At 51.2% G+C, this 27,334-nt stretch overlaps 1 protein-coding gene across 4 annotated transcripts in view; it reads right to left on the bottom strand.

Moving 5' to 3' along the window:
* RGS3 (regulator of G protein signaling 3) overlaps positions 1–27,334 on the bottom strand; it is a 235,466-nt gene that overhangs the window by 59,950 nt on the left and 148,182 nt on the right. For 3 of the 4 annotated variants that reach the window (XM_075060499.1, XM_075060500.1, XM_075060501.1), the window contains one exon: positions 10,136–10,258. In XM_075060499.1, coding sequence (XP_074916600.1) covers positions 10,136–10,258 — 123 coding nt within the window. Of the gene's footprint in view, positions 1–10,135; positions 10,259–20,180; positions 20,375–27,334 lie in introns of those variants that run through there. The other variant, XM_075060504.1, reaches the window with a different exon arrangement.

Genomic DNA, 27,334 nt, shown 5'->3' with positions numbered 1-27,334 from the left:
TACTCTAGTGGAGCTCACTGGCAGTCCCCAGCAGCCTCTCCTCTGGGCAAACTTTCCCCTTTCCGGTGGTGAGCTCCCCTGCTCCAGGTGCACATGTTCTGTAGGTGTGCCAAACTGGCGCTGCCTGAGCACCCCGATGCTCGGTAGCCTTTCTGCCTGTCCCGTCACAACCCGCAGCCCCCTTCAGGCCCCACGGGCACATGCTGAGCTAGGCTCTGGACAAGCAGGAGGGTTTGGGATGCAGTTGATTCTCCTCTGGTGCTAGCTGAGCAGGCTGCCCCTGCCTGCCCGGTCTGCTGCCGCTGGGCACAAGTAGGGCCCTACCAAATTCACAGTCCATGTTGGTCAATTTCACAGTCACAGGATTTTAAATATTGTAAATTTCATGAGTTCAGCTATTTAAATCTGAAATTTCACAGTGTTCATAGAATCTCAGGGTTGGAAGGGACCTCGGGAGGTATCTAGTCCCACCCCATGCTCAAACAGGGCAGGTGCAAGAATGTTTCGTGCCCTAGGCGAAACTTCCACCTTGCACTCCTCCCTCCCCCGAGCCCTGTGGCAGCCCTCCGCCCTAAGGCGCCCCCCCCAGGCCGCTCCCCACCCCATCCCTCCGCCCTAAGGTGCACCCCCCAGGCAGCTCCCCCTCTCTGCCCTGAGGCACCCACCACATGGCAGCGGCCCCACCCCATGCTCCGCCCTAAGCACCCCCCCCAGGCAGCTCCCTCCCTCTGCATCCCTGAGGCACGCCTCCCCCAGACAGCTCCCCACCCCATCCCTCCGCCCTAAGGCGCCCTCCAGGCAGCTCCCCACCCCACCCCTCGCCCATAAGGCATACCCCCAAGGCAGCTCCCCGTCTCCGCCCTGAGCACCCCCACGGCAGCTCCCCCCATCCCTCACCCTAAGGCACCCCTCCCCAGGCAGCTCCCACCCCATCCCTCTGCCCATAGCGCCCCCCACGCAGCTCCCCCCCTACTCGCCCGAGGCACCCCCCCACAGCAGCTCCTCACCCAGTTCACCTTGCTCTGCCTCTCCCAAGCACGCTGTCGCCACTCCACTTCTCCCGCCTCCAGGCTGCGGCGCCAATCAGCTGTTTGGAGCCGAAAGCCTGGGAGGGAGAGAAGCGAGCGAGGTGGTGTGCTCAGGGGAGGAGGCGGAGCGAGGTGAGCTGGGGCAGAAGCAGTTCCTGCAGGCCGCGACCCCTTACTTGCTGCAGGTAGCCCTCCCCACGCCCCCCCTGCCCAGCATCCCTTCGCCTAAATGCCGATGACGACCGGGGTGGCCGAAAATCCGGCTGCCGCGGTTGTCGCCAAAGGACCTAAAATGCCGTCCCTAAATGCTAGTGCCCTGTAGCACGCCTAGGTCGCCTACTGGATTGCACTGGCCCTGTGCTCAAAGCAGGGCCAATCCCCAACATAAATACGTCCCAGTCAGGGCTTTGTCAGCCTGACCTAGAAACCTCTAAGGAAGGAGATTCCGCACCATCCTAGGATACCCATTCCAGTGCTTCATTACCTCCTAGTGAAAAAGCATTTTTCTACAATATCCAACCTAGACCTCACCCCACTGCAACTTGAGACTATTACTCCTCATTCTGTCATCTACCACCACTGAGGACAGCTGAGCTCCATCCTCTTTGGAACTCCCTTTCAGATAGTTGAAGGCAGCTATCAAATCCCCCCTCATTCTTCTCTTCTGCAGACTAAACAATCCCAGTTCCCTCAGTCTCTCCTCATAAGTCATGTGCTCCAGCCCCCTAATCATTTGTGTTGCCCTCCGCTGGACTCTTTCCAATTTTTCCACATCCTTCTTGTAGTGTGGGGCCCAGAACTGGACTCAGTACTCCAGATGAGGCCTCACCAATGTCGAATAGAGGGGAATGATCAGGTCCCTCAATCTGCTGGCAATGCCCCTACTTATACAGCCCAAAATGCGATCAGCCTTTTTGGCAACAAGGGCACACTTGACTCATGTCCAAATTCTCATCCACTGTAACCCCTAGGTCCTTTTCTTCAGAACTGCTGCTTAGCCAGTCGGTCCTCAGCCTGGAGCAGTGCATGGGATTCTTCCATCCTAAGTGCAGGACTCTGCACTTGTCCTTGTTGAATCTCATCAGGTTTCTTTTGGCCCAATCCTTAATTTGTCTAGGTCCCTCTGTATCCTATCCCTACCCTCCAGCATATCTACCACTCCTCCCAATTTAGTGTCATCTCAAACTTGCTGAGGGTGCAGTCCACACCATCCTCCAGATCATTAATGAAGATATTGAACAAAACCAGCCCCAGGACTGACCTTTGGGGCACTCCACTTAATACCGGCTGCCAACGAAACATGGAGCCATTGATCACTACCCGTTGAGCCCGACAATCTAGCCAGCTTTCCATCCACCTTATAGTCCATTCATCCAGCCCATACTTCTTTAACTTGCTGGCAAGAATAGTGTGGGAGATCTTATCAAAAGCTTTGCTAAAAAGGTCAAGGAATAACACGTCCATTTCTTTCCCCTCATGCACAGAGACAGTTATCTCCTCATAGGAGGCAATTAGGTTAGTCAGGCATGACTTGCCCTTGGTGAATTTATCCTGACTGTTCCTGATCACTTTCCTCTCCTCTAAGTGCTTCAGAATTGATTCCTTGAGGACCTGCTCCATGATTTTTCCAGGGACTGAGATGAGGCTGACTGGCCTGTAGTTTCTCAAATCCTCCTTCTTCCCTTTTTAAAAGATGGGCACTACATTAGCCTTTTTCCAGTCATCTGGAACCTTCCCCATTGCCATGAGTTTTCAAAGATAATGGCCAATGGCTCTGCAATCAATAAGCCAACTCCTTTAGCACCCTCGGATGCAGTGCATCTGGCCCCATGGACTTGTGCTCGTCCAGGGCCGGTGCAAGGATGTTTTGCACCCTAGGCGAAACTTTCACCTTGTGTCCTCCCTCCCTGAAGCGTCCCCCACCTGGCAGCCCCCCCCCCCTTCGCCCTGAGGCACCTCCCAAGAGCCAGCCGCCGCAGTCACTGCTGAAGAAAATGGCACCCTCCAAATCCCAGCGCCCTAAGCGACCGCCTAGTTTGCCTAAATGGTTGCACTGGCCCTGTGCTCGTCCAGTTTTTCTAAGAAGTCCTGAACCACTCCTTTCTCCACAGAGGGCTGGTCACCTCCTCCCCATACTGAGCTGCCCAGTGCAGCAGTCTTTGTTGTAATTGTAGGGTCTTGACCCAAAAAGGAGCTGGGGGTGGGGGTTGCAAGGTTATTGTAGGATAGGAGGGAGGTTGTGGTACTGATGCTCTTACTTCTGTGTTGCTGCTGGCAACTTTGTTTTGATGGACAATGAAGAATTGATCACAGACCTAAAAATCAGCAATTGTTTATCTTGACTTGATCTCATTTGTTATCTGCAAACCCAATACAGTTCAAACCCTTCCAGCTTTACTGTGAACCACTGATAACTACTGTCTGGGAACAGTTTTCCAACCAGTTTTGCACCCACCTTATAGTAGCTCCATCTAGGTTGTATTTCCCTAGTTTGTTTATGAGAAGATCATGCAAGATAGTATCGAAAACCTTACTAAAGTCAAGATATGCCACGTTTATTGCTCCCCCGCCACTCTCCATCCACAAGGCTTGTTATTGTTACCCTGTAAAAGAAAGCAGTTAGGTTGCTTTAACATGATTTGTTCTTGACAAATCCACGCTTATTACCTTCTAGGTATCTGCAAATTGACTGCTTGAGAATTTCCTCCCTTATCTTTCTGGGCACTGAAATTTAGCTGACTGGTCTGTAATTCCCTGGGTTGTCCTAATCCGCCTTTTCATAGATTAGCATTAGATTTGACCTCTTCCAGTCCTCTGGAATCTCTCCTGTTGTCCATGAGTTTCTGAAAATAATTGCTAATGGCTCATATATCTCCTCAGTTAGCTCCTTGAGTATTCTGGGATGCATTTATCAGGCCTTGCTGATTTGAAGACGTCCAATTTATCTATTTTTTTTAACATATTCTTTCCCTATTTTAGCCTCAACTCTACCTCATTTTTACTGGTGTTCACGGTTAGATGTCCAATCCCTACTAATCTTTTTGGTGAAAACTGAAACAAAAAAAGTCATTTAGCACTGCTGCCATTTCCACATTTTCTGTTGTCGTCTTTCCCCTTTGAAAGCACCAAGTATAATATATATACTTGGTGTTTTCAAGCATCGGTTTTTCACAAGACTGAAAACAATTAAAAGCCAAATCAGCTGGAAGGATGAATTTAAACAGAAAAACATAAATGATAATTAGGACTCACTTAACAACACTTTACTAAATGCCCAAAAAGCCACAACTGAGAAAGAAGGCCTCATTGGTTAAAATCAACAACCTGGCTTAGAGGGGAAATGAAGGCAACTATAAATAACAACAACCACCACCACCACCAACAAAAAATAGATAACAAATGAAAGAAGGGGAAATTGATAGCAATGAATATAAATCAGATGCTAGAACTGCAGCAGATTGATCAGGGAAGCAAAAGGACACAAGAAGCCCTCTATGGCCAGCAGAGTTAAGAACAATAAGAAGGAATTATTTAAGCATACTAGGATAAGAAAGAATCCTAATAACAGTATTGGTCCATTACTAGATGGAAATGGTAGAATTGTCAATAAAAAATGCAGAAGAGGCAGAAGTGTTCAATAACTATTTCTGTTCTGCATTTGGGGGGGACCATATGATGTACTCATATCGTATGACTACATAATTATAAAACACTTTCCATTCCAAATGTAACTGAGGAGGATGTTAAATAGCAGCTATGAAAGTTATATGCAGTGTTGTTGTAGCTGTGTTGGTCCCAGGATATTAAAGAGACAAGATGAGTGAGGTAAAACTGGACAAACTTCTGTTGGTGAGAAAGAAAAGCTTTGTGTGTAAGCTCGAAACTTGTTTCTCTCACCAACATAAGTTAATCCAATAAAAGATATTACCTCACCCATCTTGTCGCTAAATTTAGACATTTTTAAATCAGCAAGTCTGGATAACTTGCATTCAGCAGTTTTAAAAGAGCTGGCTGAGGAGCTTGCTGGACTATGAATTTTGATTTTCAATAATTGTTGAAACACTGGGGAAATTCTAGAAGACTGGAAGAAAGCTAATGTTGTGCCACTGTTTAAACAGGATAAACTGGATAGTTAAAAGGCCTGTCAGCCTGACATTGATCCCAGACAAAATAATGGAGCTGCTGATACAAGACTTAATTAATAAAGCATTAAATTAATGCCAATCACATGGGTTTATGGAAATCAGATCCTGTCACACTAACCTGACTTTTTTTTTTATCAGATTACAAGTTGGGTGGATAAAGGGAATAGTGTTGATGCAATATACTTATACTGCTGTAAGACGTTTGACTTGGTACCACACTGTATTTTGATTAAGAAACTAGAATGATACAAAATCAACATGCAACACATTAAATGGATTTAAAACTGGCTAACTGATAGGTCTCAAAATGTAAGTGTAAACAGGCAATCATCTTCAAGCGGTATTTTTCTAGTGAGGTCCTACAGGAATTGGTTGGCTCTATGCTATTAAAATTTTTATCAATGACACGGAATAAAATAATAAATTCACTGATAAAGTTTACAGAGGACACAAAGACTGGGGGAGTGGTAAATAAAGAGGAGGACAGGTCACTCGCTTGGTGAGCTGAGCGCAAGTAAGCATCATGCTTTTCAGTACGGCCAAACTTTAAGGTCATATGGCTAGGAACAAAAGGTAGGCCATTCTGACAGTATGGGAAACTTCCTTACACTAACCTGGGACAATATAGGCCGTACTTACTCTATCCTGGGAAGAAGTGGCTCTGAGAAGGGGTAGGGGGTCATCGTGGAGAATCAGCTGAACATGAACCCCCAGTGCAATGCTCTGGGCCAAAGGGGCTAATGCCATCCTTGGATACATGAAGAGGGGAATCTCGGGTAAGAGAAGGGAGGTGATTTTACCTCTATCTTGGGCACTAGTGTGACCACTGCTACAGCATGTTCATACAGCCATTAAAAAGCTCACACATGTCACTCAGGGAGTGCGTCACTCAGCACTCTTCTCCTGAAACAAAGACCCTCCACAACTATTCAACCTGTCCCATGGCTCAGTGCAGTAGGGAGCGTGGCCCCTGGATTCTCTGAGCTGAGATGCACTAGCCATAACTTAATCCCCAATCTGCATGGGAGATGGTTGCTGTCATCTGCAGTCCTACAGCCCAAGGTCAGAACTACACCCAGGAGACACTGTCCTGCCAATCGAGGTGACCTTGAGGTGGCTTTTTACACCATGTGACCAAGCTTTCCAACTGCCCACGTTCTCACCCCTGGTCCACATAGGCAGCTGCAGCGCAGGAGGCTGCCAAAAGCAGGAGGGGCAGCATGGCCTACACCAAGTGTGCCAGCCTCACGTGGGCAGCCCAGGTGTGCTGTGCAGTTGCCCAGCTGTGCCTCAGCTGACTGCAAGTCACCCCACTTCCCACTCCCACAACCCTGCTGCAAGTGGCCCTCTCAGCTGCCAGCAATAAAACAAAAAGCAGAAGAGTCCTGGCAGCAAGATAGAAGGCTGAGGAATCTGCCTCACAAACCCCTGCTGCTCCCTCCAAACCTTCTCTGTGAGAGGGACCGGGTTGGATCAGGAGCCAATACCAGCTGTACCCCACTGACAGGCTCTCTGCCAGAACAATATATGAAGTGCAGATTTCCACTGCAGTTAGCATGCAGGGAAATACCAGAGTCCACACACATCTGGAAGCGGATGCTATTCAGCTACAAAATTCGATGTACCCCAGCCATAAAGGAGGGACTGGGCCCAAAAAGCCAGGAGTCAGGGCTAATGCCTAATGGGAGTGCCTATGTAACCCCCACACCTCCGGGGTGTGGTGTTCTGGCCCATGTAGTGGCACTGAGACCACTTATGGAGCAATTAATAAGTCTGCTCTACAACCTTAGGTAACAGGAAGCTGGCTTTTAGCTCATGTGGTAGAGGCTCATGCACTAAGCTCCAGAGGTCCCCAGTTCAATCCTGCCTGCTGCCACTGGGGTCTGCAAGGAATAAAGAGGGGCAGAGGTAAGGTGGGGGTCTGGCAGATACAGGTTAGAATCTCATCTTTGTTCCAGCAACACAAAGAAGCCAGAAAGCTGCTGGATCTCCCCAGCTGGTCTGCTTGGGTGTGTCAGGGCAGGAGAGAGGTGGCACTTCAGTTACTCTGGCCCCATGGCCAGAGCCAGTCAGAGGAGACCAGAAGAGCCCCAGGCTACTCTCATTTGTGCTAGGGCTGGTCCCAGAATCAGAGCTCAGTGGCATCACCTCCCCTCGCCATACCCAGGGTGTCCTCCCAGCGGAGAAGGCAGCCTGTGGGCTCTAGCTCTGAAGCAATTTCCTGGGTGCCACGGGGCAAGCCGCCTGCCTTTTCTGTGCCTCGGTTCATTTAATAAAATAGCACCAACGGTGTCTTCAGCTGCAACATTCTCATCACGTCCCAGCCTCCTCCTCGCCTGCTGTCTCTGAGCCAGTGGGAACAATACACAGCACTGCGAAGTGACAATCCCCACTGACCCCGGGACTGCATGAGCATATTCAAATGGGTTTGGTGAGGAATTTACTTGGCATTCAGTCCACCCATTCCAAAGCCATGGGAGATGGCGAGAGGTGGCCAGTCCATACTCTGAGCACCAGCTCCCCAGCGCCAGTCCTGCCAGGTGCAGGACAGACACACGAGACCTTGCAACTTCCTCTGTGATTGGACTCAACAAAGAGCCTCCTTTAGGAGATCGGTTCATTCTCAGGGCACAAAAGCCGCCACTATCACTCCCCTGATTTGGGCTCACTGCAAACACTGACTCTAGAGGAATCCCCTGATGAATCTTAGAGCCAAGCCAGACTGGGCAGAGCTTTTCGAGGGAAATGATTTGAACACTGGCTCTAGAACTGTTGACACAATCCCTGCTGACTCAGCACATAAACCACAGCAAATCCTTACACCTTGGCTAAGATCAGTGACTGATTCATCTCGTCCGAGTGCTGTCAGGTGAGTTCTTGCACAGCCCCTCGCTGTGTGTATCACTCTGCACAGCCAAAGCCCTCAGTGCCAGAGCAAACTGCCTGTGTCATCAGCACTCAGAGGCGAGATCACACAACCCACTGGCACTTCAGTATAAGAGCTCCTGCCAGGGTTCCCTTTGGCATTTAGTCTCTCAGATCATTTCATCTACCCTACTCCAGTCCTTTCCGCACAGACTCAGCCTCACTCTTCCCCTGGTCTGAGGAATGATGCAAACACCAGACTATGCACAGCTAGGATCTAAAGTCTTCCCTAGGAACACTGGTTACACAGGCACACCCTATCATTGTGCTGAGCTCTGCAGTGGTGGGGGACTGTATGGGATCAGGGGATGCCCCATAGCTTGCATGCCCCAGCCACAGACACGGTGTTTGAAGATGGAAGGAGGAAAAGGACTGAAAACGGGCTGAGCCTCCCGAATCACCCACAAACCCGTCGGCACATCAGGAAGTGGAGCTGCACCACTCCTCCCTGCTGAGACCTCAGCTGGGCTGCTCAGGTTCACATATTGTCCTGGCAATAGCCTACACTGCAATACCACAAACACACAGCAGGTCTCGTTCCGATTAGGGGTCAGCTAAGTCCCCACGGGATGGATGGATACAGAGCCCTGTCATCCGACGGAGGAGGGGAAGGCCATTACCTGACCCCAGGTTAGTTACATTTCCTGGGGGGTTAGTTACTAATCGGGGGTCTCAGATTTGTTCGTTGTTGCCTCACAAAGCTATTCCAGCTCCTTTGAAATCCGAGGGAGACGGCATCTAGAAGCTCTGTCTCCTGCAGAGTCAGTTTGTGCTGACCCAGTTTGGGACACTGCAAAGTAAATACCACGTTTTCTCTGCACATGAGTCAGGCAGGCGGCTGAGACCTTCTGTCCCTCAGCATCCGCCTTGTGTCTGCAAACGCAGCACAAATGAGAGCTTCAGGCTGCACTGCTAGCAAGGCCAAACATGAACTGGCCAGGGGTGTCTGGGCAAAGCTTTAACCATTCTCCCGGGCAAAGCTTTAACTCTTCTCCCAGCACTGTTCTAGGAGCGGTGCAGCTCCACCAGCAGAGCCACGGGGACATGCTTGTGTGGACAAGACCCAGGTATTCGCCCCACCCCGGCATCTCTAGGCGTTTAGACTGAGCTCCTCTGTACGAGCACTGCCACCGTGGCCAGCTGCTCAAGTCCTCAGCAGGGCTGAGTGAATGGCTGCGAGCCCCTGATGGTAGAAATACCAGACAACCCCTCTTTGCTCCCACTGAAACCAGGGAGCGAGCCCAGCTCCTGAGGGAAGCCAGGGCCCCAGCATGGAAAGCCCCTGGCACTAGCAGGCCCTTTGCCGACAGGTTCAGGAGTGGGCAAGGAGACCTGGGGTCTCTCACCAGGGCAGGGACTGGACACGTTAGCAGCTTCCCACACTCTGCTCCTTCTCCGCACGGAGCACTCCAGGCTCCCCGGCTCACAAGCCAACTGAATCTCTTTAATGCAGGAGAGCTGGTGTTGCCACCTCAGTGTGTAGGATAAATAGGGCCTCTCTGTGCCACGACACCAGGCTGCTGGGGCCAGCCTGAGGCCACCCTGCTGGGGAAAGCAGGTCGGATCTCCGCAGTGCAGCTATGCAGGGCCCCCGTGGCTCTGGCCTTTCAATAGGGCCCAGAGTTCACAGCCTGAACCTTGTGTGCATTGCCAGGCGCTGCTTCCCTCTGTGATCATCCCTGCCCTGCAGCCAGGCATTATCTCTGGTGACAGTCCATGTGCTGGAGCTGTGCAGCCTCCGCTCTCCAAATAGATACCCAGGGAGCACGGAAAGGGGCCAGTTTGCTAAAGTCTGGCCCAGCTTGGGTCAGTGGCTGTAAATCCAGTGACATGTTCTCCGGTGCAGCCTCAGAAGCTGCAGTCCCAGCAGCCCCTTGATGTGAGCTGGCAGCGCCCCTGGCTCAAGCTGGTTTTTGAGAGCGTGGGTCCTTGCAGGAATGTGAGATGAGCAAAGCCCCTGTGACAGGGAAGGCCCCAGCCCTGTGGTGCCAGGAGAATGCCCTGTCTGCCCAGCTGGCCAGCCCACCAGCTCCTTACCTTGTTCTCAGCAGGAGCCGCTGCCGGATGCTGCTGCTTAGTGATGTTCTCAGCCAGACACCAGCAGATCCTCTTCTTCTGCTCCTGGGAGTAAGCCTCCAAACTTAATAAGCACTCCGACTTCTGACGTAAAGGAAACACAGGCAGAGAGCGAGGTCATTAGCGGCATGTCACAGGGCCCTGGCTTTGTTTGCAAAGTACAAGCTTCCCAAACCCCACTTCGGATGAATGTATGTGTGAGTGGAGAGCTCGCTCTGAGTAAGTGCCCATCACTTCAGGCACTAAGGAGCCAGGAGAAAGCAAAACAAAGGGTAAGATCAGTTCGGAAAGCTGGCTGTATTGCGGAGCAATGGAGTTTCTGGTGCCAATAAGTGGGAGCGGGGTGGTGAGAGCTGGACAGAATGTCGGCAACATTGCATCATGTGACACCACAACGCAAATGTGGCTACTGAGCTAATTCAGAGGATGGAAATTGCTCTTTGCTGTATGCAAACAGCTCGAGACTCCAGAGCCTGCACAACGAAAGCAGCCAAGCCTAGGCTGTGCAGGGCCAGGGCCAATCGAGGGGGAAGCGGGAACCATCAGCCCTGCACAAGGGGCCCGGGAGGCACAGCAGCTTGGCTTAGGGGCAGAGGCAGCAGGTCCATGCACACACTGTGCTGTATCTGTGATCGGGCAAGGTCTGCATGAGAGATTGGGCGTGATGCTTCCCGGAAGTACCCAGGATTGTGAGGCACCTTGCTGTGCCCCACCCTTAGCATGGCAGAGCCCTGTCTGTGCCTGCCTGGGGCCAGCTCCTGACTACACCAGCCACAGGCAACACAAGCCCAGCCCTCTCAGTCTACGCAGGCCCTGCTGTCCCTGGGCAGGCACATCCCACCCTCCAAGCATGGCCCTGGAGTGCCCGGCCCCTGCTCCACTGGAGACACAGAATTCACAGATCTGCTGGTCCCAAAGGGACAGTGCCCCCAGCTTCCCCGGTACACCTCAGGATCCTGCTCCCCTCCACTCACAGCACATAGGTACATTTCGCAAAAACACTCACATGGTCCCAGAACACAGGACAGAGAAGTAGCAAGTAGAATTAACGGAAACAAATGGTTACATATAAACTAAAATCACAAGAGCTTTCTAGAGCCTGAACTGAACTAACAAGCCATTCTCCGGTCTTGGAAAGGTTAGCTTCCCTAGACCACCTCACCCAGCATTGAACAACCAGACCGGCTGTGACATCAGACAACCAGTTGGCCGCTTGTCCCCAGGTGATGGTGTCCCTCTGCACTCCAGACAGTTCCAGCTTCCTGCCCTTATTGTCTTCACCTGCACCCTCTGCTGCTTGTGTTTTCCCGGAGAGGGAGGCTCTGCAATCTCTTCATTGATTAGCATTTTGCTCAGACTGTAAATAGGCGGCCATGGTGAAGTATACAATACTCAATTTAACATACAGTCGGACTGATAGTTAAGTGTTTCCTGCCTGAAAGAAACTTATTTATCACCTTCTGGTGACCACCTCCAACTCACAGCCCTTAAGAGCGCAGATACATAACTCCTTACGTATTACCATATGTTCTGCTCACACTGGCTATGATGACCAATTTGACAACAGAGACCTCACACAATGCCCTTGATAAGTTATGATGTAGAGACCAGATCCAGGGATTGCTGTAACCCTTATGCACCCCTGTTCCTTTTCCAGTGGGCACCAAGAGGTCCCTGGGTCACATGGGGAAGAGCCACCAGGAACAGTATGTGCTGACGAAAAGAAATGATGGAACTCATCCCAAGCAAGGGAGCTTCATGGGCATCTGCCTGGCGCGCCCCCATCCTAGCACATATTTCAGCCTCTCCCATCTGCTGTGACCCCACCACACATACTTTGTAATATATGCGTGGGAACAAACTGCTCTGCTCTCCCTTGGCCTGTTCCCTGGGTCAGGTCCCATCCCAGGAGCTGGTGAAACCCTGCTCCACACCCCCAACAGGAAACATCTTCCGGCCTCTGAACTGCCATCCTCTCACCCCAAAAGTTACATGCTAACCAGCTACATAGGGTCTGCTTGGAGCCTGGCAGATCTCCCTTCACATATGGCCTAGAAGGACCTGCAGCTGGATGATTTCAGGCTGTGGTGAATTTTGCAAAACAGGGTTTTAAGAATGACCTGCAAGTAATAAAATGCTGGTCATAGGCCTTTTAAATTCCTTATGAGGCATAAAAAAAGGCTGACTGTGTTTTTTGCCTAATGAGTTTTTCTATCAGAAAGGCGAGGTCTTAGCTTTTCTGTTTTACTGGAAGGCTCTGTGGGCAACTTGGGAACTTGGAGGTTTGTGATGTCACAGACAGTATGCAGCTGGGAGGGGAAATTCTTTTTAGTCAGATTGTTTAAATGCTCCTGGGGGAATTCTGTACCACTGCACGCACACAGAATTCATGTTCCCCACAGATTTCTTTGCTTCCCCACAGAAAAATGACTTCTGATGGGGAAGCAAAGGGAAGCTATAAGAGTGGTCATGAGCCCCTCCCCGGCAGCACGGACAGCAGTTTGGGTGACCAGAGCAGCTGGCAGAGAAGTAAACTACCGCCAAAAGTGGGGGCTCGACAGCCATGCATGAGAGAGAGAGAGAGAGAGAGAGAGACACACACACACACACACACACACACTCTGTCCCTCTTGTCACTATTGTGGCATGCTCAGTGTGGAGGGGCAGGGCTTCGGGGTATTTCCAAGGAGGCAGGAGTGCGGCAGGCTCCGTCCCCTAAGGCAGAGCAGAATGTAGCAGCCTGCCTGCTTAGTGAATTGTTCCCATTGTTCTTAGTGAATTCCCCCAGGAGTATAAAACAGGTGTTAAAGTTGTACGGCTCCTTTACATTGCCATTGTGCTGTAAAGGACAGTATGGCTTATAAATGCATATGGTGCTTCAGTGATTAGAACTGATCTAAATTTTTGGACTATAACATTTTGCTGTCACAATGTGCTCCATGAACTGCTTGCAACTGACCTTTCTGGAGATGATCAGTAGCCAATATAAATTGTGAATTTGATTCTCCAGCCTTCACTTGCTCTTCAGTTGCCTATGATGTAACACTGAGCATATGGCTGCATATATTTGTTGACAAATAACTAGATATAAAGAGTAAAACCTAGCTACATTACTCTTAGAAAGAGGGGGGTTGGAGATTTCCTCCAATACTCCCCACTCCCATTCTCCATCCATTGTATTGTAGTTTAAATAAATTGCCAAAATAATTGAAACCAGCATGATTCTATTCACTATTTTGACAAATAAAATATGCAGAACATTTAAATATTGTGCAAATAATTTTTATGTTTTTAGCACAGAATTCCCCCATGAGTATGTCAAACGCTCTAATTTTTGTTTGATTTTTAAAACTCATTTAATTCATATGCACTACAAACTGTTGGGAGAAAAGGTCATTGAGTTAAAGAGCAACACCTCTATTTTAACTAAGAAAAAGCCCCCATTCTAGTTTTCTCCTCCTCCAAGGGGACCACCAGAAAACACAGGGAAGACCTGATATAAAAACAAGTGAGGTTTTGAGGCCTCCTTGGGCCTTCTAATCCCTCATCAAAAGAAAATAATGGCACAAAACCAATAGCTCCCGTCAAGCTGCCTACAGCGACTCGAAATTATGAGTATCAGCATCACGGCAGGCTGTGAAGAACCAGGGCACAAACCCTGAAAGTTTTATACTTAGATTTCATCAACCAATTATCAAGTGCAGATCTCACACCAATGACAACACTTGTAGCCAATCCTATGATAAACTAGACATAGATTTATTAATAGGAAAAGGAAACGAGAGTTATTTACAAGGTTAAATGTTAAGTTTCAAAAGATAAGAGAAACTTCTACAACAAGCAAGCTCTATATGACCTTTAGGGCTAATCCAGGCTAAACACTGCAGACCTCTTGCTTGTGCCTACAAACTGTCTCCCCAGAGTCCAAGCAGCAGAGAGAAGATCAGTTCCTTCTTGTTAGCGGCTTTTATTCCCCTCCTCCCATGTGCTCTGAGCTGCAAACTGATGGGAGGAGTCCATTTGTATGACTCATCTTCACTGGGGGAATTAGAGAACAATAAAGTACGTTATCCTCTTTAATATCCCACAATAGTCCATCTGGTGTCAATGGACCTTCTCTGTTGGGCAGGACTTTCTGTTAGAAACCAGCAATTCACATTAGTTAATGTTTCTCTCCTGTCTGGTGATTTACACAGTCACAGAAGCTCACAACACAAATGCTCAAATGTTACCTTACTATATGGGGTACGAATGCTATAAGTGAGATTAATGCCGGCAGCCACTCACAAGCATTCAATAAAGTCTAAACCCTAAACACATTCCTATCATTCTAATACCTGCTTTAAGAATCCTAACACACAGGCAAGCCAGACTAGCTCCAGCTAGGTATTTGTCTGTGTTCGTATGAGACGGGCCCTGGCGTGAGCTAGCCCCTGATCTGCCAGCATCACAGTCCCATTTGCAAGTTTCCTTTAAAAACATCATTTGTGGCTTCAGCTATCACAGGGGCAGTAAAAGCTGCAAGAGTTCACTCAGGCTGTGAAACCTGGAGGGCTGTCGACTGCTGGGCTGGGCATTGGGAATAATGTTTGTTGACACTGTCAGCTTGAATTCTCTTTGGGTGAAGGGGGGATTTCCAACATGCCTAAGACAGTTGAGTGCACAGTTCCCAGTGACAGTCACTGGGAGCCTAAGTCCCTTTCTGTGTATTTTTAATAAGGCCAAATTGTCAATGAGTTGGGAACTGGAGGGGGTATTTTGACACACTCCATAACCCAGACCAGTCCTCTTTGGCTGGGGGAATGCCAGAATTCCCTTGCCTGCTTCTTCCCATTCTGCCCAAAGGCGTCCTGTCCTGATGCTCCCAGCCCCACCCTCCCTGCTACCAAAGTCTACCAGTGCTGTTCTGAACATCTGCTAGAGGGAGAGTGACACAATGTCCCTTTCTTTGCCCAGCACACCCAGCCTCCGCCATCCTGCAGTGTGCAGGCCCAAATTCCAATCAGGTAGATCAATCTGATATTCACTATACCAGGTTGATACACAATCTTTGGAGATTTCTGAAATAAGACGAGTGCTAGTCCCAAAATCCCGGCATGGAGCGAGACTCTGCCCTGCTCTCTGGGGTCTGCAGCCACAGAAGTGAATGATTTCAAAGAAATCAATAGAGCCTAATAGGTGTAAGTGTAGCTAGGGGGAGTTATGTGACTGCCCAGATACTGTAACTAATGCATCTTCCACAGTCTATACAGAGCTTCAGCAATTCCCCTGGAGCAAGGCTTAAGAGATTCTAAGTACATTTCATCTCCACTTTACTGAGAGCAATTCAGGGCTCACCTAATCCCACGTTACAGCCCCTTGCTAATTAGATGATAGCTAGGCTTGGCAGAATTCAATTGCTTTTGTATAATTAGACAAACAATATCAAGGTTTATTTTTAAGCTTTTTATTATTTTAATCGATTTAAATGTTCACAGCTGCAGGAAATTATGGGGGTGCCAGAAAATGCCAGACAATAATAATTTAGAGGGCGGTGGGTGCTGGGATTCAAGAAGTTAAAGCTAAGAACAAATTAACAACATGATATGTCAAAATACATCAAATAAATATTCTTAAATCCAACTCTAGTAAGTTCTCAAGCAGCATTTTTCTCACTTTGCCAGTCTGTCAATGTTAGATATTATTGATGGAAATATTTTTTCATCGGCTTGAGTGCATGCAGTGAAAATCAATCAAGCACCAACACCCCCCTCTGAAAATCAGCCCGTTTGCACAGCAGACGACAGAGGGCAGATACATGAAGGATTAACCATCAGCCAATCTGCTCACACACAATGCTTGTCCCCTCAGCTAGTTCCCTGCCTGTGTGTTGAGGCCCATGCGCATTGCCAGACTGGGTCAAGCTCAGTGCCCACCTAGCTGGTATTCCAGTGCGGAATAGCAGCAGATGCACAGACAGTGTCTGCTCAGATGAACACGATATTGTCCTCCAGTTTAAGAACCTTCCTAATCAGGGACCCCCGGCTCTCCATTCCTCAGGCAGCAGTACCCCGGGGACTTCTCCCAGGGCTTCCAACTCATACCCAGCAGGTACCTGTGAGGAATCTGGAACCCCAGAAGCCCCCGACTCAATCTGGGACCCTCGGATGTAGTGGGCAGGCAGAATGCACAGCAGCCAGCTGATCCCACCTCCCCTCTGCACTGAAATGCAGCCCAGATAAGCACATTGCACAGAGACCGCCTGTGAGTTCAGGCAACCAGCCACCCTGCAATTGTTTCCATTCAGGGAGCTGCTGCTTCCCCTGCCAATGTTTGCAAAGAGAAAACGTGGTTTAATCTCACAGTGCTGGGGAAGGAGGATGCAGATGGTGGGAGAGGGACATTTGCAACCAGATAAAGTGCCTGACAGGAGCACTGCCAGCTGCTTTCTAACTGGCTGTTTACATGGAGCTTTCGAAAAACATGTTATTGCAGGTGCTCAGGGTAGGCTGATGTGGGACACCCCCTCGTGTGAGGCTGACACATGCACAGCAGGGCTGGCCACCATGCTAGGGAGCCACCAGGAGTCAGACCATTCCTGTTGGGCTCAGGGGATTCCAGAGTGGACACAGGCACCGAGGCGGCTCTGTGTTTTTTGCTGCCCCAAGCATGGCCGTCGGGCGGCCTTTGCTGGTCACGCGAATTCAGCGGCGTTTCTGTGGGTGATCTGCTGAATCTGCGACCAGCGGACCTCCCACAGGCGCGCCGCTGAAGCCTGCCTGACTGCCCCCGCGGCTTGCTGCCCCAGGCACGCCCTTGCTGCGCTGGTGCCTGGAGCTGCCCCAACAGGCACCATTCAGATAAGCAGCCAAAATCTCAGACCTTTCGGAACCCTGCCCACAGCCTGGCCCAGCCCTCTCTGAGGCAGTGAGGCCAGTTAACCCCGCATGGGCATCAGAGTCTCACTCCCTGCTTAATGGGGAGGAGGGCAGGATTGCATGAAGGCCCAGAATACACTAAGCAGTGAGAACAGCGGTCAGGTTGTGGTATCCAATGGCACTGGGGCAGGAGGGTGTGCTGGAGACCTGCACTGAGCTAGGGCAATGGGCCCCGGGCCCTTCTGCAGTCTCAGGCATTCATCTCTGCCTTGGCAATACTCAGGGGCCGGTGGGTCCCATCCCAATATTGTTCCCACCTGTCTTACAAACGGTGAGCTACCTGAGGCAGAGCACAGCTCTTTTTCTGTGTTACGCACCCCCAGCCCATGGGCTCCTGGTGTGTGACTGGGGCTATACAAACAACAAACAGGGATAACAAATCACCACCACGCGAGGAGAGCAGGTCTTTTTGAAATGAAATCTTTAGAGTCTGTCTGCAGTGGGGCCATTCCTCTTTCCCTGTCGGTACCCTGGCCCCACTGCCCCTGAGAAGGCTGTTTACAGAGCTCCCCCACACAGAGGGACAAGGATGCTCCTTGGAGATGCTGCTGCAAAGGGAAGCAAGCACAGAGAGCCTGTCCCGCCTCCCTCCCCGCTGCCCACTCACACCCGCCACAGATGGCTACTGCTACTCCAGTAAAGCTGGGCTCTGTGGATGGGCTTGGATCAGCCAGATCGACCTGGGCCCGAGCCAGGACAGAGAGGAACGGTCACTAGCCCAGATCACCCCACTTCTCTGCTGTGGGCAGCGGGGAATGGGAAGCCTAGGGGGTGCTGCACCCTGCACTATCTGTTCCTTCTGGCACAGGCTCTCTGGGGCTGGCCAGCCACAGCCACAGCGCCAGTAATGAAGAACGGGAAATACAGTCAGTGCCTCTCCGCTGCTCTCACAGTAGCGAGCTCAATCAGGTCTGTCTTCACTGAGCAAAGGTCGTGCTCCCTCATGTTCCTGAGACCTACTGCCCCAGAGCAGCAAAACTGGCATGGAGTGGAAGTGCCAGAGCAGCTTCCCCCATATACCAGTGGGGCCCAGCCAGGGGACTGAGATCTGGGACCAAAGACAGAGGGATGTAGCCTGGGCACTGCCCTGAAGGACACCTAGGAACACAATCCCAGAATAGTAGGCCCCCACCTGTCAGCACACCTCAATTCTGCTCAGCTCCAGCACTCTGAGAGGTTCCTAGGGTTTGACTCCAATTTTACCAGCTGTTCAAGACAAGGAACCAGCTTCCCCAAGGCCACAAAGCATTGAGGCATTCAGCCCTGGACTGAGACCAAGGCAGTCTCCCAGCTCTCGGATGTGGACTCTAGATTGTGGGGCTGGGGCAGGTGTTCCCGTAGTAACTCAACAAGCCCTGAACACAACTGGTCAGCCAGATGAGGGCCACAGCCTGCAGGTTTGTTCCTGGCCAGCTGTCCAGCCTGCTGGGACCACACTGCTTGCACATGCTGTGAACGGTAAGTTGGTCTGGGCAGAGGCTGCTGCTTTTTCCTGTTATCTAGCATGCTGGGCAAAGGCATTATGCTCAGCAAACAAATAGTTAGTGACAGCGATGACCCTTGCTCCAATGCGTCCATAGACCTGCACTCAGGGCCCCAGTGCTGACAGCAGGAACTGGACTCTGAATACAAAGTGATTTCACTGTGAACAGGGGCAGCTCTAGCTTTTTTGTCGCCCCAAGCACGGCAGGCAGGCTGCCTTCGGCGGCATGCCTGCGGGAGGTCCGCCAGTACCGCGGCTTTGGTGTACCCGCTGCTGAATTGCTGCCAAATCCGTGGGACCAGCGGACCTCCCGCAGGCGCGCCCCTGAAGGCTACCTGACTGCCACCCTCATAGGGTGCCCCCCATGGCTTGCCACCCCAGGAACACGCTTGGAGCACTGGTGCCTGGAGCCGCCACTGATGGTGAACCATTTCCAGGTACTGTTCAAATGCAAACCAGTGCTGGGCTGACCAAAAGGCAGAATCTTCTGGAGGCTGTGTTGAGGCAGGAACCCTGTGGACCAGAATCGCCACCAGCTGGCACTTGCTGGGCTCCCTGGCTGGACTCTGCAGACAGGCCGCGGTGTTGCTGTGCCTGGGGGAGGTGTGCCATGCTTTGGGGGAAGTGTGAGCAGTTTGCACTGCTGCTGCCTGTGCTGGGCTGAGAGGATCTGCCTCCCTTACCGCCTTTTCCTCTTATGACATCCGGAAAAGACCTTGAGGGGAGAGATTTTTCTCTGCCCCTTTCCTCTCCACAACCACCTGTAAGCATGGAGGGTGTGATGTGTTCCTGGAGCAAGGATAATGTAGTGAGACCAGGTCACCATTCATTCTGGAGGGCTGGCCCCTGGTCACTGGGGGAAGGGAGCCCCCAGCGCTTAATTTGTGCAGGGGCAGAGCCCCGGCACCTCTGGACTTGCCACGTCTGTTATAAATGTAAAACAATTGCTTGAGCCTCGGCACCTCTTATTACAAATTAAGCATTGGGAGCCCCCCTTGGCTACCTAGTCTCCCCCAGCATCTTTCAGCCCCTGCTGCCCTGATGAATGCAGCTGCCATGGATGACCATGAGCAGTGCCCCTGCAGGTGAGTTCTTGAGGGCCCCAGATTCCAGGACGTCTCACTGGATGGCAGGCAGTACAGGAGCCCCGGACTAGAGGGACCCATTCTGAAGGATTTGTTTCACCTGTGTGCACAGCTCCTCCTGCTTCCACAAACCAGCCAGGTGTCTCTAATGAGCATGGGAATTTCCCAGCCCTGGGACTGTCCAGACAAACACCAAACCTGTCTTCAGGTCACCAGCTCTGTGCAAACACCTTTCTGGCAAGCCAAGAGCCAGGCCCATTGTGCAAACACTCCATCCCTCCCACGGACAGAGAATGCAAAATTCACACAGCCTGGCAGCAGTCCCGTAAGCTACGGCTGCCAATCAGACAGGGCATAACTCGTATCGCCTGCCTCAAATACCACTGTCCTCACACCCTCCTGCCCTTCCCCTCCAAGTACCTGCAACATGATCTCCCTCCTTCCCTCCTAGACACAGCACAGTCCCCAGTCCCAGACTGCCAAGGGAATACAGGGTACCAGCTGCTAGGCTGGGTACTCACAGCCTTCCTAAGGTCCCTCCATGCCAGCACAGACCCTCCCTGCCATATGGGGCACCTCTTAGGGCAGCAGCCACAGCCCCTCTGGATCCAATTTTGCAACCTTGAAATCTGGGCCAGGAGACTTCATCCATTGGCTCTTCCTCCCCAGACATGCCAGCAGCTGCTGGTGTCCCCTTCCCTAGCAAAGAGACCTGTTCCTAGTGAGAGCTGCTGCCAAGCCACATGCCTGGGGTTGTCAACTTTCTAATCGCACAAAATCGAACACTCCACTCCGCCCCTTCGCTGAGGCCCCACCCCTTCACTGAGACCCCGCCCCGCTTGCTCCATTCCTCTGTCACTCACTCTCCCCCACCCTCACTCGCTCTCACTAGGTTGGAGCAGCAGGTTAGGGTGCAGGAAGGTGTTGAGGGCTCTGGGGTGAGGCAGGGGATGTGTGTTTTGGGGTGAAGGAGCAGGCTCCTGACTGGGTGAGGGGGTTGGAGTGCAGTAGGGGGTGTGGGCTCCAGATGGGGGTGTAGGCTCTGGGGTGGGGCCAGGGATGAGGGGTTTGGAGTACAGGCTCCAGGAGGGAGCATGGGTGCAGAAGGGGACTCTGGGATGTGGCAGGGGTTGGAGTACAGGAGGAGGCTGGGGGAGGGGGCTGGGGTGCTGGCTCTAGGATGGAGTGTGGCTGTGGGAGGGGACTCTGGGATGTGGTGGGGGTTGGAGTGCAGGAGAGGGTTCAGGGTGCAGGGTCCCAGTGGCACTTATCACAGCTCCCGGGAAGCGGCTGGCAGGTCCCTGCAGTGGAGCCCCTAGGCGCATGGGTGGCCAGGGAGGCTCTGTGCACTGCCCTCATGCTCCCAGGTGCTGCCCCCGCAGCTCCCATTGGTCAGGAACCACGACCAATGGGAACCTCAGGGCAGGAGCAGTGCACAGAGCCTCCCTGGCCGCCCATGAGTCTAGGGGCTGCAAGGACCTGGCGGCTGCTTCCTGGAGCCGCGTGGAGCTAGGGCACACAGGGAACCTGCCTTAGCCCTGGGCCCCCCGTGCCGCCGAATGGACTTTTAAAGGCCCGATTGGACCCTCCAGAGTCCCTTATTGACTGGGAGTGGCAAGCCTACACATGCGAGCTGGTGGAGAAAGAGAGGAGAGCTCATTTCTCCTCCAGGCAGGCTGCTTACAAAAGCTGAGGGTGAGAGTTTCTGGGCCTGGCTTCGCTGCGGGTGTCAATGGGAACAGTGCTGGTTTGCTGACACAATGGAGGGGACGTTCTCTCTGTACCTGCCCTCTCCTCGCACCCTGGGCTCTAGTCCAGGGCAAGCTGCCACTCCTCTCCCAGGAAGGCTGAGCCCCTCCCTGCAGGAGGAAGTCCACTCTCCGCCTTTCCCAGAGACACCTCCTAGGCAGCCAGCTGAACGCTCTCCTCCAGTATGCACCCATCCCCTCCAGGACTGCTAGGCTCCTTCCAGCCTCCGCCCCCAAGCTCCTTCATTTCGATGCCCAGCAGCCTCAGGGAACCTTGGAGCAGATTCAGGCCCACACTGACGCCGCAGACTTTCAGCAAGAAATGGCCCAGAGAGTGGAACTAAATTAGAAGCCGTCTGGCAGAGGCTGCCCTGTCCCCACCTCCCTGTACTGGGCCTCTCCTGGGGAGTGGCAACACACACAGGCAGAGCTTGTGTGCCCTGGACCTGTGCCTGAGGCTCACCCTCCCGGCCAAGGCTGATCACAGAAAGGTGCCAGGGTTAACTGGCAGCATGGAGAGTTTGCATTGAGTAAATCTATGTACCGTGCACTTGGTCTGTGTCACACAAGACACACCACTGCACACTGGCAGACTCGCCGCCCCCTTGGGAGGGAGATGTGCATAGCGCCGGCCTCAGGGGTGGGCCACTTGGGCGACTGCCTAAGGCGCCATAGTCAGGGGGGTGCCGGGCAGCAGCACAGAGGTGCACACTGCCAGGGTAGTCAGAAACGGCTCCTGGCTGGCAAGGGAGTGTCATGTGGAGGTGTCCAGATTGCTCCCTACTTCCTCCCAGCGGAGGAACATGGGGGCAGGGAGGCAAACGGTGACCCACAGATACTGTTCCCCCCCACCAATGTTCCTCTGTGCCCTGCTGGGGGGCTACAAGGAAGGGAGCGAGGAGCAAGATCAAGCGCTCCGTGGTGCACCCAGGTCACTTTCCCCACCTGGGCTGGGCTGTGAGGCATCAGAGGCTGCTGTTCTCCTGCCCTCCCCTTATGCAGCCCAGGTAGGGAAGGTGACTTGGATGCAGGGAGCCCCGACCATGCTCCTTCCTCCCCCCTTACGGTGCCCTAGGGGTGCATAGAGGAGCAGCGTTGGAGTGAGGGAGCGAGCAGCAATGCCAACTGCTCCATGCATCCAGGTCAGTTTCCCCATGTAGGTGCAGGAAGGGGGCACATGAGGGATTAGGGGTGCAGAGAGGGTGCAAGGGTCAGGGGTGCAGGGATTAGGGGTAAAGGGGGCACAGTGCAGGGCTTAGAGTGCAAGAGAGGTCAGGAGTTAGGGGTACAGGAGGGGCACAGTGTAGGGATTAGGGGTGTAGGGGTTGGGGTGCAGGAGGGGGTGAAGAAGGGGGTGCAGGGGTCAGGGGTACAGAGATTGGGGCAAAGGGGGCACAGTGCAGGGTTTAGGGTGCAAGAGGGCAGGAGTTAGGGGTACAGGAGGGGGCACAGTGGAGGGATTAGGGGTTCAAGGACTAGTACAAAGGGGAGGTGAGGAGCTCACGGGGTCCAGTGGCAATGAGGAGGCACCCATGGGGGCCGGGGCAATGGGGGATGCTGTGCCAACGGAGGCCGGGGATGCCAAAATGAAAATCCGTCCAGGGCATGATTTTCCCTAAAGCTGGCCCAGTATGTGCGCACAGGAATGGCCAGGCTGGATCAGACCCAGGGTCCATCTAGCCCAGTCTCTGGCAATGACCAGCACCAGATGCTGCAGAGGAAGGTCTAAGAACCCTCCCACATTAGGTCTCATCCTGATCTCAAATAGTTTGAAAGTAACTGAAGCCCTGAAGTATGAGGTTTAAGCATCCATTCCAAAACATTTGGTAGCACTACTGTTACCTCTCTGGCTATTCTTGTTATCCACATAAACATCCAAGCCCTTTTTGAATTTCACTAAGTTCTTTGCCTCAACAGTATCTGGCGGCTGTGAGTTCCACAGGCTGATAAAGGAGGTGCTGTTGTCATCATGAACAAGTCTGACTACGAAAAGGAGGCCGCCAGACAACTTTCCAATACCAAGTTCTACAGGCCACTTCCCTCAGATCCCACTGAGGAATACACTAAGAAACTGCACCATCTGCTCAGGACACTCCCTACACTAAACACCGGAACAAATCAACATACCCTTAGAGCCCCGATCAGGCTTATTCTATCTACTACCCAAGATCCACAAACCCGGAAATCCTGCGCCCATCATCTCGGGCAGCAACTCTCACTGAAGGACTGTCTGATAGTGGACTCTCTACTCAGACCTTGCCACAGCATCCAGCTATCTCCATGACACCAGATTTCCTGAGAAACACATGCAGTTATGAACTTGCTGAAAATACCATCCGCGCCAGGCCCCACGGATGTAAAGCTCCTACACAACATCCACACTACAGATGATACATAGCCTGTCAGAACAGTATCGCTGATGATGCAAACAGCAAAGCTGGTTGCTGACTCTTGCCTTCATCCTCACACAAACTAGTTCAAATTGATGACATATATATCTCCAGATCAGTGGCACTGATGGACACCCCATGGCCCCACAATATCAAATTTTTATGGTGACCTGGGAACAATGCTCCTCACTCTCATCCACTCATGGCTCTTCTCTACCTACGCTAACGAGACATCTTATATCCTGGACCATGAGGAGCCTCTGGAAAATTCAACCAACGAACATTCAACAGCTGTACACCCACATCAACCTCAGCCTGACCAATCACCAGGAGGTCACTTCTGACACCCAGGTGCAAAATGATGGCCAATTACCACCAACATATACCAAAAACCTCGACCGCATGCCTACCTTCCATGCCTACAGCTTCATCCCGGGACACACATGATCCATTGGTCTACAGCCAGCCTGAGGTACAGACTGTATCTGCTCTAACCCTCGACAGAGCCAACAACTATCAAAATCTCACCCATCAACATTACTCAAAACACAATACTCGCACGAAGAAATAAGAAACAATCAACAGAGCAAGTGTACCCAGAAGCTCCACTGGGCAGAACCAAGAAGAACCAACAGACCCACGCCATGCACATACAGTCCCCAGCCTACAACCCCTCCAATCATCATTGGGATCTACAGACCATCCTGGACAATTGATGCCACACTTGTCAACAGGCCTTGGTGGCAGCCAGTCCTTGCCCACAGACAACGCTACAACCTGCAGTTATTCTCAGACCAGTAACGAACAACAGCACCATATAACTTTAACTCAGGAACAAATCATGCAAAAACCTAATCAGCTCTGCACATATCGTAACACCACGAAGCACGAAGACATACAGGACCTAACCAGATAGCATACATACGATTCAATTCACGGACTGCATTCCACCAATGTAATTAGCACCATCATATGCCAGCAATGCCCTACTGCTTAGTACCATCGGAAGCCTAAACTGGACAAGTCTTGCAGAAAAGGATAAGATGGACAAATCAATATTAGGAATGGCAATTATACAAAAATCTGCTGGTAGAAACTTCAACCCCTGGCCACACAAACAGCAGATTGCAGGTGGCCACACTGCAGCAAAAAAACTTCAGGATCAGACTCAAAGAGAAACCTGCTGAGCTCAGTTCATCTGCAAATTTGACACCATCAGCCTAAGCTCAAAGGATAAACAAGACTGTGATGGCTTGCCAACGGACATAACCATGTTCTCTCTCTTGGTTTTCACACCTCAGCTGCTGGAAGAGGGCCTCATCCTCCCTGATTGAACTAACCTCGTTATCTCTAGCCTGCTTCTTGCTTGCATATATAAACCTGCCCCTGGAAATTTCCACTTCATGCATCCAATGAAGTGGGTATTCACTCACGAAAGCTCATGCTCCAAAACGTCTGTTAGTCTATAAGGTGCCACAAGACTCTTTGCTGCTTTTACAGTCTAATTATACATTGTGTGAAAATGTATTTCCTTTTATTGGCTGTGAATTTTCCACAATCTGCTTTCTCTAGGCTGTTCATTATTTTACATGCATTTAACATGTCCCCTCTCATCCATCTCACTCTTCTCAGTCTCCCGTCACAGGAGAGTATGCAAATCCCCTGGGCATGGGGAGGAGACAGAACTCGTCAATCTCTGGGATACTCTGGGGGCCAGATGCTCAACTGGGGTAAGATGGCATACGTCCATATGGAGCTAGGCTGATTTACACCAGCTGTGGGGCTAGCTCTCGATACCTGAAGCTGCCAATTAAGTAACAGTCAACCTAAATTTGTGTTTGGACTAAAACTTACCAACAAATTTTTTGTTCAACTGCCTCAGATGGGAAAGGGCAGTGACTAATTCTACGAACATATGTATTTATCTGTGGTTTAAAAAATAGGCCTGAACTAGGCTCTAGAAGAGTTAACACAATATCTGGGAAATATGATATATTCAAATTAACTGTCAAACGTGTCTCTTTCTGGTGCCATATGGGGCCAAACACTGACCTATGCGGTTGGTGTAAATCCAAGGGAATTCCTTGGGAGTTCATGGGGTCCTGGAGAGTTACACTAGCAGTCAGGACACAAGTTGATCCTGTTTGCATAAGGCCTTGATGCGGCAACTGAATGCACTATGTGAAGTCTTCTGCCTACCAGGGCTCTGCATGGGCTCAGGGATCCACCGATGCAGAGCCGATGGCAGGATGGGGCCTGACTAGAGACCAGTGCCGCCAGCCAGCAGGCCCTCCAGTGCAATGCCTAGTGCAGGACTCAGGCAGTGGCACTCCCGTTTGAATGCCTGGTCAAGAAGGGACATCCTGCATTGTGTAGCAGGAATGTGTTCACTGAAGTAATTTTAACATTAACACACTTTATTTTAAAAAAGGACAATGACAACGCTCTGCAAAGCCTGCCCGCCCCTCCACACACATTCCAGCATAGAACGAGCATTACCAGGGACATTGCAGTCTTCACTCCAGACTCCAGTCAGACTGGGACCTCTCTGTGCCAAGCATGGTACAAACACCTAGGAAGATGCACTTTGTGTCCTAAGAGCCCAAATGCTTACCTCCATCACAACCTGTATCTGACAGTCAGTGGCAGTTTGGTATTTGACTGTAAATAATCATTATAGTCAGGAGACCTTTAAACCTATGCAGAGTGATCTTTTTCTGAGTAATCAGAGCAATGACTAATTGTAGCTTTTCTGTTACACTGCAGTATTCATTGAAGTTTGAAATCTCCACTCTGTTAAAAACAAATAAAGCAACTGATACGCAGCTAAAAGTATTTCAATATCCAGAACACACTTGATGCTATTACTAAAACTCCTACATTACTGGAGAAAATCAATATTTACTCAAACCATCTCAAGAATATCAGGCCCCTGGAGAGCAACAATCTACAGAGAAATGCTCTTCTCAGAGTGAGAGCGCAGCTTGCTGGGCACGATGGAATCCTTCTCTACTTACAAAGCCATTAAAGAAATTGAAGGTTTCATTACAGATGACATGCAGATAATAAATAATGAGATGAGAGCTTCCACAGCAGCTGCCTCAATCACACAAAGCCACCACAGCGGCTGTTAGGTCTCAGGTCTCTGCGCCCAGAAGCCATGGTGATGGATATGCTGTAAACAAGTGTAACAACAACAACCTCCATCACTATTCTGTATATGCCGCAAAGACAAGGTTACTTGTCCTGTAACTGTTGTTCTTCGAGATGTGTTGCTCATATCCATTCCATTTAGGTGTGTGCGCGCCGCGTGCACAGCCGTCGGAGAAACTTTTTACCCTAGCAACACTCGGCGGGTCGGCTGGGCGCCCCCTGGAGTGGCGCCACCACGGCGCCGCATAAATAAGAAGAAGACAGGTTACTTACCCTGTAACTGTTGTTCTTCAAGATGTGTTGCTCATACCATTCCAACCACCCTCCTTCCCCACTGTCGGAGTAGCCGGCAAGAAGGAACTGAAGGGTGGCCGGGTCAGCTGG

This window comes from Chelonoidis abingdonii, chromosome 24, assembly GCF_003597395.2.
Source record: "Chelonoidis abingdonii isolate Lonesome George chromosome 24, CheloAbing_2.0, whole genome shotgun sequence".
Classification (NCBI taxonomy): Eukaryota; Metazoa; Chordata; order Testudines; family Testudinidae; genus Chelonoidis; species Chelonoidis abingdonii.
Note: the sequence above shows the minus strand (reverse complement) of the source record. Positions and strands in the feature narration are given on the sequence as shown.